This window comes from Phodopus roborovskii, unplaced genomic scaffold (genome assembly GCF_943737965.1).
Source record: "Phodopus roborovskii unplaced genomic scaffold, PHOROB, whole genome shotgun sequence".
NCBI lineage: Eukaryota > Metazoa > Chordata > Mammalia > Rodentia > Cricetidae > Phodopus > Phodopus roborovskii.
Genome location: NW_026126447.1, coordinates 20,245,202 through 20,264,009, shown reverse-complemented (window position 1 = coordinate 20,264,009; position 18,808 = coordinate 20,245,202). Strand labels below are relative to the sequence as shown.

General features: G+C 41.1%; 1 protein-coding gene across 1 annotated transcript in view; it reads left to right on the top strand.

Moving 5' to 3' along the window:
* The window catches only part of Saxo1 (stabilizer of axonemal microtubules 1), a 94,279-nt gene extending 78,517 nt beyond the window's left edge, over positions 1-15,762 (top strand). Inside the window, exon 4 of the mRNA XM_051188148.1 lies at positions 14,628-15,762. Coding sequence (XP_051044105.1) covers positions 14,628-15,631 — 1,004 coding nt within the window. The 3' untranslated portion in view covers positions 15,632-15,762. The remainder of the gene's footprint in view (positions 1-14,627) is intronic.
* Positions 15,763-18,808: the final 3,046 nt, after the last annotated feature.

Below are 18,808 nucleotides of genomic sequence, written 5' to 3'. Positions count from 1 at the left end.
AGCCTGAAAGGCTGTGCTTGTAGGCCAGGCTGGTGGCAGTCTCAGGAGCCATCAGAGGAAGGACCTTCCTATCCAAGTGCTCTGGCTGAATGGGAGGCCTCATACCTGTGCAGCAGAGACCGAACAGCAAGTTCTGATGTGTAAACCATGTGATCCATGTATGCTCGACTCCCCACAGCTGGAGTCTAACTGACATCAACCATCACTAACTACTCAGCTGTGGGGAATGCATCTCAGGAGGTAGACTTAACATGTTACAAACCAGTGACTTCACACTACAGAGGGAAAGATTATAGGATGAGAGCAAGGATTTCTCAAATAGGAGGAAAGATGAGCTCTTTATGGAGGGAGTATTTGTTTTCCAATGCACTTTGCCTTAGAGAGAGAGAGCAGGGAAGAGAGAGGGGAGAGAAGGGGATGAGGGGAGAGGAAGAGAGAAGGGAGAGGAAGAGAGAGAGACATCATCAGAAAGAAGGATATAGGGTCCATGCACCAAAGGCAAAAAGCAGTCAAGAGAAACTATCTGTGAGGGAGCCCAGATTTAGCACAAGACTATTTGAAAATAGGCATTGTAAATATATTTAAAGAGTGGATGGAAGCCATGTTTAAGGTAATGAAAACAAGTATGATAATAATTACTCATCAACTAGAGGGCACCAATCAAAGGAAAGCATAATAGAATAGAAAGATCCAGAGTTGAATAATAACCATTTGTTTTTTAAATTGGGAAGCTCAGCTATTTTGAGTTGAGAAGAATCAGTGAAACAAAGGCAAATCAATAAGATTATTCAAACTGAGCATAAAAGAATAAAACAAAGTAGGAGATCCAAGAAAGCCATCAAGATTACCAATGCACTCATAATAGGAACCTCATACCCCAAGAAGGGATAAAAGGGCAGTTAAAGAATTAATTGCTCAACCTTGTTTAAAATTTAAGTAAAAAAAGGAAAAAAGAATTATCCCAAACTCATGAAAAATTTACCTAGACACTGAAGAGGTAGTATGCAAATAGTATAAATATGGAGAGATCCATGCATTGTCGTCAGACTGGCAAAAAATAAAGACAAAGATATGGAAAGAACCAAAGAAAAATATCTCATCATACAAAGAGAAATGAGGTTCCCATCCTGGATCACAGTAGAGTCAAGAATGAGGCTATCAATGGGTTGATAATATTGAAATACTGAAAAAATCAAGAATTTTATGCTGAATAATTTTTATGCTTCAGAAATGAAGGTAAAACAGTGACATCCTCAGATACAGAGAGGTTCTACCTTTAGCTGGCTTGTTTTAGAAATGCCTTTGGAAGAAATCATTACACATACTTACATAGTTCTATAAATAGAACTACTATGAGTAGTTCTATTTATAGAACTATGTAAATATGTCTCTCTACAGATAGTTTTTCTTTTTTCTTTCTTTCTGAGACAGGGTCTTTAACTGTCTTGGAACTCACTATGTAGCCTAGGCAGACAACAACCCAACAACCCTCCTGTCCCAGTTTCTCAAGTGCTGGTGTTGCAGGTATGAGCCATCACACTCAGCTACTTTTATCTTTTTCACTCTTAATTCTTAAAAGTCAATTATATAACAAATTATGAAATGGGGGAGTTTGTTTTAGGAAAAATTGGATAGAGGAGTAACATCAGAAAGTCAATTGACTTCCCTCCTGCCCTAAACTCAACAAATGAAACAAAATGATATCAATCAAGCAAATAAAACAAATGCATGCAGATTAGAAGGGAGACATCAGGGCTGGCACAATGGCCCAGCAGGTCTGTCTTCTGAATTCAATCCTTCACATGTCCCCCACAATAAATAAAAATGCAACCAAAAATTTAAAAGAAGGGTGAAGTTATTCATTTTCAGAGAACATAATCCTCTGTGAAGATATCTGAATAATCTAAAAAATAAAATAGCTGAAGATAACTGAAAAATCTATAAAAATAAACATAGAAGCAATAAATGAGGCTGTTGAGATGGCCCAGTGGGTAAAGGCACTTGCCACACAAATCTGAGGACATGAGCTTGGTTCTTAGATCCCACGCAAAGGTGGAATGAAAAATCCAATTGCACAGAATTGTCCTTAGACCTCCACATCTGCTGTGGCACAAGTGCTTACACATACATAGTACACATCTCTCAAATAATAGTACTAAAGTTAAAAATAAAGTAATGGGTTTGTCCAGTTTCAGTCTCAAAGAATAAAAAGCAAATTGCATTTGTATATATTGGCCTTGACAATCAACATGGAATTGAAAAAGATATCTCTGGGGTTTTGTGGTAAGGAATGTGAGAACATGCTCAAGGCCTGTATTCTGTGCATTGTTTATGTATAGAAAATGTTACTGTAAGAAAGTTCTCCATGATGAGAAAGTGGCTCATGGCAAAGTGCTTTATTGCTGAAACTTTAGGAGCTGAACATGGGTTACCAACTCCTATCTAAAATGCCAAGGATAGTGGCATGTGCATATAGCCCTGGTAATGAGTAAAGTAAGGTGAAATGGGTCACCCAGACAAAAAGAAGCTACAAAGAAACTTTAGAGTTTAACTACTCCTACGTATCAATTGAACTTAATAGATATTGATAGAGTATTCCATTTAGTGACTGCAAATATACTTAAAAAATGCACAGAACTTTCTCCAAAATAGCTCCTATTTTAGGTTATGGAGATGTCTTAAATAAAAGTTTAATAGGAAAAATAAAATGTTTCACTGCTTCTTATGTGCATATTTTATGTTTTAGATAGTGACTCACTGCATATCGCTGGCTGACCTAAAACTTGCTATGTAGACCAAGTTGTCCCTGAATTCACAAAGATTTGCCTGCCTTGGTCTCCTGGTGCTGGGATCAAAGGCCACCATGTCTAGTATATCCTGTATCTTACCAGATTTTTATATAACAAAAATTTTTATGTAGAAATCAACATCAAGATCAACTACACCAACAGGGAGATTAAACAAGACACTTTGGAATAATCAGCAGATCATTAAAGAAATTAGGGAAGTTAATAAATTTCCAGACTCAAATGAAAGTGGTCACAGAGTATCAAGATCTGTGGGAAACTGGAAAGAGTATTCTGATAGGGACTTTTATGACTGTGAGAGCTTACATGGAGTCAGATAACAAGTACATGATTTGCTGACGCATCTCAAGGTCTTACAGAGGTAAGGAGAAAATGAGTTCAAAGGCATTGGGAGGAAAGAAGGAATGATGTTATCTGAAACAGAGTCTCAAATTTGGTACAGAGGACCTCAAACAGGGGTGTGGCTGTTTGAAAGGATAAAATTGAACAATCCTTAGCCAACTTAACTGAAAGACCATGTTAATAGACTTAAAGATGAGATCTCTGGAGATGTTACAACAACAAACACCAGCGAAATCCAGAGGACCTCCAGGGGTTATTTTGAAAACTCATACTTCAATAAATGAGAGCATTTAGTGGAAATGAATAAAATTTCAGCTATGATTCACTATGGTTAAACTAAGAGGAAGAAGCAGATTAATGAAGGGATGAGGTTTCTCTTCAGATTCGTATATATAAATCTTTCACTTTTTACTTATTCTCAGCTGTGACCAAATATCTGGCAAAAAAGTAATTTGAAGGTTTTAGAGTACAGTCCTTCATTGTGGTTTTCCACCCAAAAGTGGTGTACGTGCTTCATGTGGTAGTTAACACCTTAAAAATATTGTTGGCCATTTTGTTTTTTTCTTTTGAGAATCTTCTAATCAGTTCATTAGTTAGTTTACTGAATGATTTACTCATTTGAGGTTTAATATTTTGTTTATGTATTTTAATCCCTTGTATGATATGAACAATGATTTTGTGTGTGTGTGTGTGTGTGTGTGTGTGTGTGTGTGTGTGTGTGTGTGTGTGTTTCCTTCTCTTGGTCATTTCCTCACTTTGATGATTATTTCCTTTGTTCAGAAGCTTTGTAATTTTATATGATCCCATTTGGCAATCCATAGCGTTACTTCCTGTATGTAACATTGGAGTTCTGGTTAGGACATCCTTACTCTTGCCTTTATATTGCAATGTTTTGTTTACATTTCCTGGTAACACTTTCAAAGAATAAGGTTTTACATTAAGGTTTTTGGTTTTTTATGCAGGGTGAGAGATTTGGATTTAACTTCATTCTTCTGCATATGGAAATTCAGTTCCTAGCAGAATTTGTTGAAAGGATGGTCTTTTCCTCCAATGTATGCTTTTGTAAGCTTGGTCAAAAATAAAAATGAAGTGGCTGTAACTGTGGGCATTTATTCCTGGGTCCTCTATTGCATTTCATTGGTTGGGAGATACCACGTGCAAGCATTATGTAGTTTTTGTCACTATGGCTTTGTGTTGTAGATTGATGATAGATGTTATGTATGTATGGCATTATTTTCTGCTAAGGATTGCTTAGATATCCAGGGTATTCTGTGCTGCCGTATGAATTTTAGAATTGTTTCTGTGTGTCTGAATGTCATTGAAAGTTTGGTGGGGTTACGTTATATCTATAGATGACTTTCAGTACTATTGCCATTTTTACAATATTAGTTCTGCCTGTGCATGAACATGGGAGGTCTTTGCATCTTTTAAAAAATCTCCTTCAGTTTCTTTCTGTGATATCATAAAGTTTTCATTATAGCGATCTTTTATATCCTTGATTATGTTTATTTATTATCCTACATAGTTTTTTGAAGCTATTATAAAAGTGACCCCCATTTTCACCAGTTTATCAATACAGAACAACTACTAATTTTTACAGGTTCACTTTGCACCTTGTTACTTTGCAGACAGGGTTTCTCAGGTCTCAAAGTGTTCTAGTGAGTCTTTTAGAGTCTGTGAAGTATAGGCCACTTCATATGTAAATAAGGGATATTTTGACTTTTTCCTTTCCCAACTGTATCCCATTTCTTTCTCTTATTGCTTTGCCTAATACTTCAAGTTCTTTGTGGAGTGAGTAAAGGGCACCCTTGTCTAATTCCAGATGTTAGAGGAAAAGCAGTTTTCTCCAGTTAGTGTAATGTTGTCTATAGGTTTGATGTATATAGACTTTAAAGTGTTGAAATATAGTCCTTTGTTTCTAGTTTCTTTAGAGGTTAAAATATTTATTTATTATGTATGTGAGTGTTTCTCCTGTGTGTTTGTGTACCATACACATGCAGTCACTATGGAGGCCAGAGGAGGGTGTTGGATCCTCTGGAACTGGAGTTATAGACAGTTGTGAGCTATCGTGGGTGCTGGGAACTGAACCTGTGCTCTTGACTGCTAAGCTGTCTCTCCAGCCCCCTCACAACTTCCCATATGAAGGGAAGTTGCACCTTGTTGAAGGCCTTTTCTGCATGATTAAGATAATCATGTGGCTTCTGTAAATAAGTCTATTTATGGTCTGAGCTACATTTACTGGTTTGTATATGTTGAATAAACCTTGCATCCCTGGTATTGAAGTCAACTTGGTCATGGAGTGTATCTTAATGTGTTGTTCTATTTGTAAGAATTTTATTGAACTTTTAACTGTTTTCATTAGGTAAGTTGTTGTTTAGTTTCCTCTCTTTGTTGTTTCCTTATCTGGTTTTGGTGTCAGGGTGGGGCTGAAATTCCTTGCCGTGAGGAGATGTAAGTGAAGCATCTACCACATCTCCTAAGGGCCCACTGAGAAACTGAAACATGATTCTGTCAAAGTTCACTCTGGGGGAACCAATGGGTTTCCTTATAGAGTATCAGTGAGGGGTTACTTACGGGGTGTGGACATTCCTCTCCACAATAGGCTGAACCAGAAAGTCTCTACCTATAATTATTGGGTCAGGACTGCCTGACATTTTTTGACCATTAGGTTTGTTTTAATGAAACTGGAAACCCCAATGTGTTGTGGAATATTATTTTAAGGTGTGTTACATTTGTTTATGCTGTGGAACATTTGTTTTAATGATGCAAAGTTGTGTTACATTCTTTTATGTTGCATTTGTTTAACTTGATGAAGCTGTGATTCTTTGCCTGTCTAAAACACCTGATGGTCTAATGAAGAGCTGAACAGCCAGTACTGAGGCAGGAGAAAGGGTAGTTGTTGCTGGCAGGCAGAGAGAATAAATAAGAGAAATCTGGGAAACAAGAAGGAGCAAGATAGAACAAGGCGAGAGGACAGTAGGGGCCAGCTACAAAGCAAACCACGGAGAAAGAAGTAAAGAAAAGGCATACAGAAATAGAGAAATATAAAATCCCAGAGGCAAAATTAGATGGGATAATTTAAGAAAAGCTGACTAGTAGCAAATCAAGATAAGGCCAGGTATTTATAATTTAAGGATAAGTCTCAGTGTGATTTATTTGGAAGTTGGGTGGTAAGCCCCCCAAAAGAGTAAAGAAAGAAAAAGAGTAAAAAATATAACTACTATAGTGGAGAGGCTACCTTTAATGCCCTTTCACAATAATGGGATCGATTTTGACTACCTTATATGCCATCCTAGAGCCTTCATTTAGTTGCTGATGGAAGCAGAAGCAGAGTTCCATAGCTAAGCACTGAGCCAAACTCCTGGAATTCAGTTACAGAGAGGGAGGAGTGATGAGCAAAAGGGGTCAAGACCAGGCTGGAGAAACCCACAGAATCAGCTGACCCCAACAAGGGGGGAGCTCATGGACCCCAGTCTGATAGCTAGGAAACCAGCATAGGACTGACCCAGACCCCCTGAATGTGGGTGTTAGGAGGACTGGGCAGCCTATGGGGCCTCTGGTAATGGATCAGTATTTATCCCCAGTATACAAATGGACTTTGGGATCCCACCCACACAGAGGGAAACTCTCTCAGCCTAAAGACATGGGGAAGGGCCTAGGCCATGCCCCAAATGATATGACAGACTTTGAAGACTTCCCATGGAAGGCCTCAACCTCCCTGGGAGCAGAAAGGGGATGGGCTGGGGTTTGGTGGGGGTGATAGGGAAGGATGGGAGTGTGAGGGAACTGGGATTGTCATGTAAAACAAGCTTGTTTCAAATGTAAATAAATAAAAAATATAAGTACTACATTTTGGTGTTCTAATGTGGGGCTAGAGAAAAAGAAAAACCAATAACACCAATGTTTGATGTACATATAGTTACAAACTGCTGTATCTTCTTTATGAATTGTTCCTTTTATTAACATGCAGCTGTCTTTTTATCACTTTTAATGCTGAGCTGTAGTATTTTCATTAGATATGAGAACTATACTGGTTTACTTTCTGGTTGGGGTTTGCTTTATAGATTTCCACTCTTTGACTCTCAGCATCTATGCCTATTAATATGACATGAGTCTTGGATTCCTCCTTGTGTCCTAGTTTCTCTGGTGGTGTGAATTATAGGCTGGTGATCCTTTGCTCTATGTCTAAAATCCATATATGAGTGAGTACATGCCATGTTCCTCTTTTTGTGACTGGGTTACCTCACTCAGGATGGTTTAAGTTCTATCCATTTGCCTGCAAATTTCAAAATTCCATTGTTTTTCTCCACAGAGTAGTATTCCATTGTGTACACATCTTCTTTATCCATTCTTCTATTGAGGGGCATCTAGGTTGCTTCCAGATTCTTGCTATTACAAATAATGCTTCTACGAACATAGTTGAACAGATGTCTTTGTTGCATGGATGTGGATCATTTGGGTATATGCCTAAGAGGGGGATTGCCAGGTCCTGTGGTAGACTGATTCCCATTTTCCTGAGGAACCACCATACATACAAGGTCCCTCACAGAAGGGGAAAGGGACAAGATCTCCTGAGCACATTGGGAGTGTGTGTGTGTGTGGGGGGCAGTGAGTGGAGAGGGAGCTAGGAGAAAGAGAAGGGGAGGAGAGGAAAGCATGTGGGACTAGGAAGATTGAGTCAGGGGAGGAATAAGCAAGAGAGAGAGAGAGAGAGAGAGAGAGAGAGAGAGAGAGAGAGGGAGAGGAGAGAGAGCACATATAAGAGGGAGCCATTATAGGTTTGAAGAGAACACCGACTCTAGAGAAATGTTCAGAGAGCTATAAGACTGACAAGACTGATCCCAAGTAACAATTTGAGCAACAATGGAAAGGCTACCATAAATGCCCTTCCTGATAATGAGATTGATGACTAACTTATCCACCATCATAGAGCCCTCATCTAGTAGCTGATGGAAACAGAAGCAGACACCCACAGCTAAACACTGGGCTGAACTGGAATCCAGATGCAGAGAGGGGAGGACAAGAGCAGGCTACAGAAACCCACAGAAACAGCTGACCTGAACGAGGGGGAGCTCATGGATCTCCAGACTGATAGCTGGGAATCCAGCTTTGGAATGACTCAGACCCCCTGAACATGGGTCTCAGCTAGAAGACCTGGGCAGTCTAAGGGACTTCAGACAGTGGAACCAGGATGTATCCCTGGTGCACAAAAGGGCTTTGGGAGTACATTCCCCATGGAGAGATTCTCCCTTAACCTAGAGGCAGGAGGGAGGGGCTAGTCCCTACTCCAAATGACTTGACAGATTTAAATGACCCCTCGTGGAAGGCATCACCCTACATGTGGGGAGGGGGGATGGGATGGGAGGGTGGTAGTGGGGCATGGGAGGGAGGGAAGGGAGGGAGAGAGGAAGAGGGAACTGGGATCAATAAATAACATAAGAAAAAAACAGACATAAGTCTTTGGAACCATAGAATATATTTACTTTTCTTTCTTTTTTTTTTTTTTTTTTGGTTTTGTTTTTTTGAGACAGGGTTTCTCATTGTTGCCCTGGTTGTCAAGAAACTTGGTTGTAGACCAGGCTGGCCTCAAACTCAGGGGCCTACTTTTGCCTCCTGAGTGCTGTGATTAATAACATGTGCCGTCACTTTCCAGCACATTTACTTTTCTAATCTGGTAGTTGAGAAATTTTATTATTGAGAACTGTTTACCAGCTTTTGGTGAGGTGGTTTTCTTCCTTCCTTCCTTCCTTCCTTCCTTCCTTCCTTCCTTCCTTCCTTCCTTCCCTCTTTCTCTCTTTTTTCTTTTTCTTTTCTCCTCTTCTCCTCATGATTTCTCTTGCCTCCAATGCACTAGGATATAGGTATGCACTATCTGTATCCTGGCTAATTTCAACAATTCTGCACTTTTTTTTTTTTTTGTGCTTGGATAGTTTTTTCTTTACTGTCCTCCCCATTAGTGTCAGGGGATGCTGGTTTACTGTATTTGACGTATTAGATTCCTCTCTAGCATTGTTATTTATCTTATGAAATGTGTTCTTTTCTGTGATTCATGATTAGGACTATATTTGTTTCTCCAATATGTAGTATTCCTTTAAGTCTTCTGCAGTGGTAGCTGCAGACTCTCTTAATTTTTGTTTGTTTTAAAGAAACATTATTTTTATACTAATTATAAAAGATAGTTTTGTTGTATATATCACCCCTGGCTGGCAGTTATTTACTTTCAAGGGTTGAAGTGTATCAGTCCATGCTTTGAAGGTTAAGGCTTTGCAATTTGCTGACCTGGGAGCTGATGTTATTCTAATGTTTCTGCCTCTGGAGGTGAGTTTGTATTCCCTTCTAATTAAAACTACTATTTCTTTGCTTTGTGTTTTTGACTGCTTGGCTGTAACATGTCTGTGGGGGGTGTTCTTATGTCTATTTGGGGTTTTAAATGTCTCTAGTATTTGACTGTAAACCTCCCTCCATAGATTTGGAATATATATATATATATATATTTTTTCCTTTCTTTCTTTTTTTTTTAAACTATAATTGCACTGAATAGTCTGTGTAACCCTAAGCACCAAAGTGTTCGTTTGGCTCCTTCTTCTATCATATAGATTCTTAGGTTTGCATTTATGATCATATCTCGGCGGTCTTGGACCTTGTGGTTATGCTCATTTATTTATTTTTCCTTATTGACATCTTTTTATAGAAACATTTATTGTATTGATGTGACTGTAAGTCTCTCTATATGTGGTTGTTCATGGAAGCCAGAGGAGGGAGTTGGGTCCTCTGGAAATAGTTAAAGGTGGTTGTGAGCTCTGCCCCGTGCAGGTGCTGGGAACTGAACTCTAGTCTTCTGCAAGAGCAGCAAGCACTCTTAAGCACCGAGCCATCTCTCTCTCCAGACCCTTTATTGATACATTGGTGTGGTGTTTTATCAACTATGTCCTCCATATATGATTATTTTTATTTCACTTGTTGAGTCTGCAGCTAACAGTTTCTACTTCATTCTTTGAATATTTGACCAATGTTTCTTTAAAAAAAAAATCTTAACCTCCTTAATTAATTTTTCTTCTATGTTGCTGACATTTTCTTCCCTACTTCTGCCATTCTCTTTCATTTTGCTGATATTTCATCCACAACGTGTCCTGTCTAGTTCCGCACTGAACTCATCCGCTTGTTTTAATATCACTTTCAGAACACTGAAAATTTTATCATAAAACTTTAAAATTATCTGGCGTTTTATTTATTTCAGCTCGATAGCCGAGTTATGACCTTCCTGAGAAGTCATGCTAGTACGCTTTCACGCTTCTTGTGTTTCTGTGTCGGGATTTGTGCATCTGCCGGTTTGGATAGCGCATCTGGATCTGGGGTGTTTGTGAACAGCCTACTTGTGGAGGCTCACTCCCCAGAACTACTCAGTGGGGAAGAAACAAACCATGGTGACAGACACAACACCACGGCATAGCAGATGCAGAAACACACATGCCATCAATGATTGTAGGCGTGACAGGGGCAGCTGCCGGATTATGTGCTGTGTGGTTAGAAACTCCCCAGGGTGAGAACGGAAATAGTAAATGAACGAGGTGACAGAAGGACAGAGGGGCAGAGGAGAAGCAGCAGCGAGCTCGAATGGATGAAGGCAGAAAGAAGAGGGTGGAAAAGAGGTGGAAAGAAGAGAGCAAGAGATTAGAAAGAAAAAAGTTAGACAAGATTTGTTTCCAAATAGAAAAATAGTTCAAAGCCGGAATTGAGGAAAATGTCAGAAGGGGAATAAAGAAATGGAAGGTCAGAGTAGTAAAAACGTCAGTGGCTGGAGCGATGGCTCAGCTTAAGAGTGCTGGCTGCTCTTGCAGAAGTCCTGGGTTTCATTCTTTGTGCCCACATGGCAGCTCACAGCCACCTGTAATTCTAGTTTGAGGTGACTCGACTCTTTCGCTTCACACTTCAGTGGACTTCTGCTCATACATGGTGCACAGAAAGTCAGAGAGACAAATGTGTACATATAACATTTTTTAAAAAAGCCAGGTGTGGTAGTGCATGACAATCACAGCACTTGGAGGGCAGAGGCAGGCAAATCTGAGTTCAAGGTCAGCCTGGTCTATACTGTGAGTTCTAGTACAGTCAGACTACACAGACTCTTGCTGTTTCTTTTCTTTCCCCTGAGACAGGGTTTCTCTGTGTTGCCCTGGAACTCTTAGAGATCGGTCTGCCTCTGCCTCCCAAGTGCTGGGATTAAAGGAGTGCACCACCACTATCTACCTCCCTGGTTTTTTAACCACCCTGGGTCTGGGGTGTTTTTAAAGTAAAAGAGAACAAAAAAGTCAAATAAGGTAAAGTAAAAATAGTAATAAATGTAGAGACAGGGAAAAGCAGTAAGCACAGAAGGCAGAAATAAAAAAAAAAATGAAGGGAAAGAATGTATTGCCAGGATAGAGGAAAAAATGCAGAAATGAGATAAATGTATAAAGGATAACAGCAAAAACAAAAAGTTTTGAAAAATACACATCAGTCAAATCCCTTTAAACATATGGGAAAAGAAAGTAAGTTCAGGTATCAGGGCCTCTTCTTTCTGGGCTTTGAGAATTAGGGGCTGTGATGATAGGCTTGAAGGGTTGGGTGCTTGAACTTGAGCTCTGGTCTTTCCTTTGGTTTATACCACTGGGCTGAGTCTGTACTAGACAGGCATCTGATGCCTGTTTTCATGGTAACAGTTTTCCTTCTTTAGTTTTATATTCTGTGCACTGGACAGATTCTTAGCAGTCCCCCACTAACCCCCGCTGCAACCAAGGAGCAGCTCCATCATACTCTGTCTTTAGTTGAAGGGTATCCCTTGGGAGCGTGAGAAGCAGCCATGCTACTAAGATGGTGCAGGATGAGCAGTTCTCAGACTTTATGTTCTCCCGCAGGAGGGAACGTTGCTGTGGCTATCCTGCACACACCTGAAAATTAACTTAATGGGCTTCAGAGCAGTGAAGGCAGGCAGACAGGTGGCTCGAGCATTTGATCCACATGCTGGCTTTAGGCTCAGAGTTATCAAACTTCAGAATAACTGTTGGTGAGGCCTGCTTGTGGCCAGTGAGGCAGGGGCTGTGTCTCTCTTGACCTTCCTGTGTCACCCTTCCTGTGGCTTGCACGATTTGGTCTGTCTGTTCTCCACAACTGTCTCTCAGTACCCAGGAGCTGTGGCTGGCTGAATTGAGGCTTCTTTACTAGTAGATGTTCCTGGGCTCCAGGATAGTTCTGAACAGTGATCTCTCTCTCAAGACGGTGCCCACTTCTGCTGCCCTTTGAGCCATATGGCTTGACAGAATAGAAGTTCCTTCCGTCGCTAACTGGAAGAGTCGTACATCATTAAAGCCTGCAGCTGGGTTGAGGCTCATGATGGCCGTGAGCTTGTCTTGAGGGCAGGGCTGCTCTGGCTTCATCTAGTTTACCTAGATGTGGCTATTGAGGTCCATGCCCCTCCTTTCACAGAACTGCAGCTTTGAGGCTAATTTTGGCTTCTTTCTCTACATGGTGGTATAGCTTCACTCCTGTCTTCTTCAGTGTCCTTTGAATTCTTGGTAAATTCCTGAAGCTTTTCCTTGAGTTCTTGAGTTAAATTCTATTTTTTTCTTTCTCTTTTTCTTTTTTTTTTGATTCTGAATCCCCCCCCCCCTTTTTTTTTTGCTGGCATTCACAAAGTGGTCTCTGGTCTGCCATCTGGCCCTGAAACTCTCTGCTCCTCACATGTCTGCAGATCAGGGGGCAGAGAAAGGACTAGAAGGCTATTTTGATCAAGGTCTGTTCCCAGTGGCCTGTATCTGCCCACCCAGTCTTCACCCCAAAGTTTCCACAACCTCCCCATATAGCACCACCAGATGGAGACACACAAGTTCCTAGAGCATAACAGACCATAACAGGGTGGTGGTATGTACAGTATGACCAGTGGCCCATTATGTGCTTGTGTGAAATGTTACTGCAGTGCAATCAACATGTGCTTAAAAAAAAATCAACAGCAACAAAAACTGGAGACGTGTGGTGTTTGAGAATAGATAAAGGTTTCATGGGTGGCATTTTGTATGTAAATTAAACCTCTACAAAGTGGTTAATAGTCATGCCTGTGGCCTCCATTCCCATTGATTATGTAAGTCTAAGGCCCCTGAGAGCAGCATTTGGTCTCCCTGTCCCCAAAGCTACAAGAGAACTCCTTGTGAATTATCTGTGACTTTAGGCCAGTAATTGATGAGTATAATGAGACAACACAGGCAGCAGTTGTGAGCCAGGCATTACGGAAAGGCAGTGTGCATTACACTGACTGCTCCGTTGTTCTCAACTGGACTTTCAGTCTCTGAGCTACACTGAAGGTTTGGATAAAGCTGCTTCACAAACTGCCTGGTAGGTGTGTGTGTGCTCCTCTCTCTAGTGCAGATTTCCTTTGGGGCAAGTCCTTTCGTCTTAGAGATCCCAACCCGCCATAGAGGTTCCTCTTGAGATGGCTGTGTGCTTGGTCCAGCTGGCTGAGCTTCATTTTTCAGACACCCTGAAGTTAGCCTTTCTCTACAAATCTTCCTTGGTTTTTCTTTTTCAGTCTGTATGAAGAAATGTGGTTTCCCTCTTGTGACTGGGGTTGCTTTGAAGGATGACTGCAGACACAACTGTCAGCTCTATGTCTAAGTTTTCATCCAAGCTGTTTAGTTTAGTTTCTCTTAGACTATCTCTCAGAGATCTGAAAAGTAGAGGCAATGATAATCATCACAGAAGATGACCATAAAGATGTCACAAGATTATGTCTGGAAAGGCCTTAGCATGACTGGCTGCCACATAATGTTCTCACCAGTACAGTGGCTTTGGAATCTGGGTTTGAACATGATATATATATATATATATATATATATATATATATATATATATATATATATATTCATTTCAAGCCAAGTAATCTGGATGTGAAGAGAAAATGAACTAATATACAGAGAACTAAGGCCGAGGAGGCAGCTGTTGCAATTGGACAATGCCTCGTTGATTCCCTTGGAACAGTACATTTGGTGTATGTGGATTAGACATTAATGTTACAAGGACACAATAGCAGTCACTGACTAGGTGGGCCTGGTTGGCATGGCTGTGGATCATCAGTGTGGGTTGTGAATTTCTGGGTTACTATACATCATGTGTCTTTATGTGAACTGTGCCAGCGAGAGGCAGCCCTTTTCCTGCACAATAAAGGGCTGCCTTTGGGTCAGACTTCTCTGCTAGAATAGATTTAATAGATTCAAACCCCAGGTCTCTCAAATCTCTGTGCACAGCACTGTGACATGAGGGGGACTTTGGTAAACTGGTCTCTTTGCACAGCAGGCTGCTGCTAGCCTGTGGATGAGATCGGAGCAGGGATCTACTTGGTTCTGTTGTATCAGCGATCATAATTGGAAACTATCTTATGTCTTTGGGGCTCTTTAAAACACATGATAGTTAGGAGACCTGATTGATCAGTGATTATCTCTTCTTTAATTTCAGTCGATTATTTACCTTGGAACCAGCCGAAACGAGAGATGCTTCGTCCACCACACAAGTACCGGCCAGAATCTACCAGGTTTGAAAACAGAACCACACATCAGGATGATTATACCATGAAAGGCCTTGTGACTACTGAGAGCTGTAAGCCTCTGACCAAACCAAAACTCTGTAACATTCCCTTGGAGGATCTGACTAACTACAAGATGAGCTATGTGCCCCACCCTGTAGAGAAGCGCTTTGTTAGAGAGCCTGAGAAATTTAGACCCTGTGACATCCCCTTTGAGAACCTGACCACCCACAAAGAGTCCTACCGAGGCCTCCTAGGGAAACCAGCCAAGAGCTTAAAACCTCCAGCCAGATGCCCTGTGCAAGACATACCTTTTTCAACTACCACCGAGTTTCAAGAAAAGTACCAAGCTTGGGCAACACCCCAGATAGTCTCCAAGGCTCCCATTACCTATGTCCCTCCTGAGGAGAAGATGGATCTCCTGACAACTGTGCAGACCCACTACAGATATCTCAAGGGGACCCCTGCTCAATCTTGCCGACCTGTGCTTTCCATTAAGAAGAACAGTCACTTTGAAAGTTGTACCACCACCAAGGATGACTTCAAGCAGTGGACAGCTGTGAACACAAAGCCAATCAAACCCATTCCTCATCTGACCCTTCCTGTTGAGCCTTTAGACTGCCAGACTACCACTAAGATCTGTTATGTGCCCCACCCGCCTACCACTACTAAAAATTACAAGCCCCCCTGGGTTGGCCTTCGAAGAAACATCCCTGTGGAAGGTCAGACCACTTACTCCATTAGCTTTACTCCCAAGGAAATGGACAGGTGTCCAGCATCATACACAGAACCTCCCGGCTACGTCTTTGAGGAAGTGGATTCCATGGGGCACAAGATATATAGGTCAATTTCTCAGACAGGTTCTGAGCAGAACAGCTGTCTTTCTGTAAATGATGCAGAAAAGTCTGGCCAGAAGGAACTGGAAGTGTCAGCCTGACTTTGAAAAAATATTTAAAAAATGCATAGTACCTTTAAAAGCAGACACCTAAAAGTTATTCATTGAAGAAGAATTTCCCAAAACAACAAGAAAAATTAAAACACCTATCTCAGAATGAAAAATGTTATCACCAACTCAAGGATATTTGAATAACATGAGAATCACTTGAATAAAGGAAAATGACGTGTACTCATTGGCTGATTAACCCCCTTTAGCTCTCCATTTCTCTCTAACCCCTTCAGGTCCCTTTTGTTCATGGAATCAAAGATGATCTCAGTGATATTTTTGTGATCTTGATCTAATTTAATTATTGTGCAAGTTGATATTAACCTTTGCCAAGTTTGAAGTGCCAAAGAATAAACATTATTTTGGGATGTTGAATTTGTGGGTTGGTTTATTGACCCTCATGTACTTTCCATGCAGAGAACAGTCTACACAGAACAGTTGAAAGATCTCATACAAACACCTTATTACATCTCAACAACAGAAGAGCTTCCTTGGGCTCAGACTGGAGTCTTGTTTGGATTTTCTGTGTCCATGTCTCCTTCACAGGATATTTGTCTACTTATTTCCTGCATTACATACCAGCAAGGATAATGATGTCTGTTTGGGTGTGGTTCTTGTCAGTCATTGGCAAAGGGAAAGGGATGAGGTCCTAATGGAATCCTATTGGTATGTAGACCTGCCAGACTTCTGCCTTCTCTCACCTTAGTGTGGGTTCTGGTTCTATGGAAAAGGGAAGGAAGGACCACTTGGCAACCAGGCTGTTGAGAACTGGCTCTACATCTGTGAGCAGAAACCTTGGGATCTTCTAAATGCTCAGAGCCTAGAATGGATTGCCCCAGGCAGTGCAGATTTCTGGGAACTCTGGCCCTGCTTATCCTAAAATAACAGCTGTGACCAGATCTGAGACAAAGCTTGACACAGCAAAGAGCCAGGCTCTGCCTTGTAGATTTCTTGGACTTACTGTTTTAAAAACCAACTTTTGATGTTAAGATCAAGTTGAACTAGACAGAATCGAGGAAAGATATTTCAAGGGCATTCTCTTTCCAGGCCTAGATAGGCAGAGGATGCAGACTGACACCTGGTATCCCTACTTGTCTTTCCACATTGTATTTGTAGGTTTATTGTTCACCTTCATGTGCTTTCCACGGAGAGCACAGAATCCCTAAATATTCTGTGGTCCTGGGAACTTGGGGATAGGGTGCAGGAGGTGAGATTTCAGCTTAAGACATTGGCTTAGGCCCAGAGCTTGGTTTGTCAGTGAGGAACCCATATCTTCTACCCAGTCTGTCCATGGCTCTCATGCTTGGCCTGGGCTATTTAAGTCCCCCCCCCTTTTGCACCTTCACCATGAGCTTAGATTTCATCATTGGGTTCAGATTTGTATCATTTATTTCTCTTATTGGCCTGAGGTCTAGATATCTACCTTTATGGGGGTAGGAAGGCCCAGAGTAGTTAAGCATGGTCCAAGGCCACACAGAGAAGGAAAAAGAAGCAATGTCAACATGTAATCTAAGTTTTCTGACTTCAGATCTGTGTTCCACAATGCCGGCATCATTCATCTGTGACTTTAGATTTCCTGGCTCCATGAACTACATCAAATCATATATCTAAGCTTACTGGGACCTCCTAGGTTAATGGATACTACAAAGGTTAGTGTGACACAGGGTTCAGATGTGAAATGTCTTCTCAAAGCTCTTGTATTGAGGACTTGGTATGTAGCATGGTGGCATACAGAAGTGGGAGCCTTTGGGAAGTAATTGGATGGAAGTCAGTGGAAACTTGAGGGGCTGGAGCCTTGTTAGAGCAGTGGTTCTCAACCTTCCTAATACTGCGACCCTTTAATGCAGTTCCTCATGTTGTAGTGACCCTCAGCTATAAAATAGTTTTTTGTTGCTACTTCACAACTGTAATTTTGCTACTGTTAGAAGTTGTAATGTGAATATCTGTTTTTATGATGGTCTTAGGTGACCCTTTGAAAGAGTTGTTTGACCCTCAAAGGGATTGAGACCCACAGGCTGAAAACTGCTTCGTTAGAAGAACTAGGTTCCTGTCCTTGATGGGGTTATTTTGCCCCCAGTTCCTCTCTCTCTCTTTGCTTCCTAGGTGCCATGTGATGACCAGTTTTGTCCCCCTATGCTCTTCCCACAGTTACATTCGGACTCACCACTGGGCCAGAAATAGTGGAGCACTTGACTATGGACTGTGACCTCCAAAACTGTGAGCTGAATTGCATTTTCCTTCATTATGAAAAATTGTGATCTTGGTACCCATAGAGGTCTGCTAGAAACAGGATGACTGAAAGGCAATATGCCTGGAAGGCTGAGGTACAAGGCCATTTTTGCTGGTATGAGCAAGGTCTCTGGAACTATATATAGCACATGGTTCTTCCTAAAATTGGAGGTGTTTATGTCTGAGATGAAACTAAACTCTACAAGAGATGTGCTTATGTGTGTAAAGCAAAAACAGCATAGTGACTTCCTTAGGCAAACCTGACAGAACCAGAATAATCTGGGGGAAATTAACTTGGGCCCATGGAGATAGTGATATGGTTCATGCCAAATCCCGAAGCCACCTTACTGCAAGGAACAATGGACATAGCCCACGTGATGCTGTATCTCTCTTGGATTGAAACTAATGAAGTGTAAATAAATAAAAGAGGCTTGGTGCCTCACACCTTTAATCGAAGTTCTAGGGAGGCAGGGTAGGCAGATCTCTTGAGTTTGAGCCCAGCCTGATCTACACTCTGAGTTCCAGACCAGCTCAAAACAACCACAATGACAATGGCAGCACCAAATCCCCCTCCCCAAATCCCCCAAACAAAACCAAGCCATCCCCAAGCTAAAAAGTTGCTCTCCACTCAGATACTTTGTCACAATGACAATAGAGAATCTGTAATAACACAGATTTCCTTTTTGTTGCATCTTAAAAAAAACATTATTTTATCTGAAAATGTTTATGAAAATTCAGCAATTCACATTGCAGTCCCACACTTCCAGATATTTGCTATGCTGGTCAGAGGTGTCACAGCTGGGTGGGGCTATTAATTGCTTCTCTCCCTTGGCAGCATGCATAATACTTCCTGGTACTGTGGAAACTAAGCTTTATCTGTTTTCGTTAATACTTGTCTTCACATTCCATTACTTTAGATGTGGTCTGTTTGGGTAACTGTGG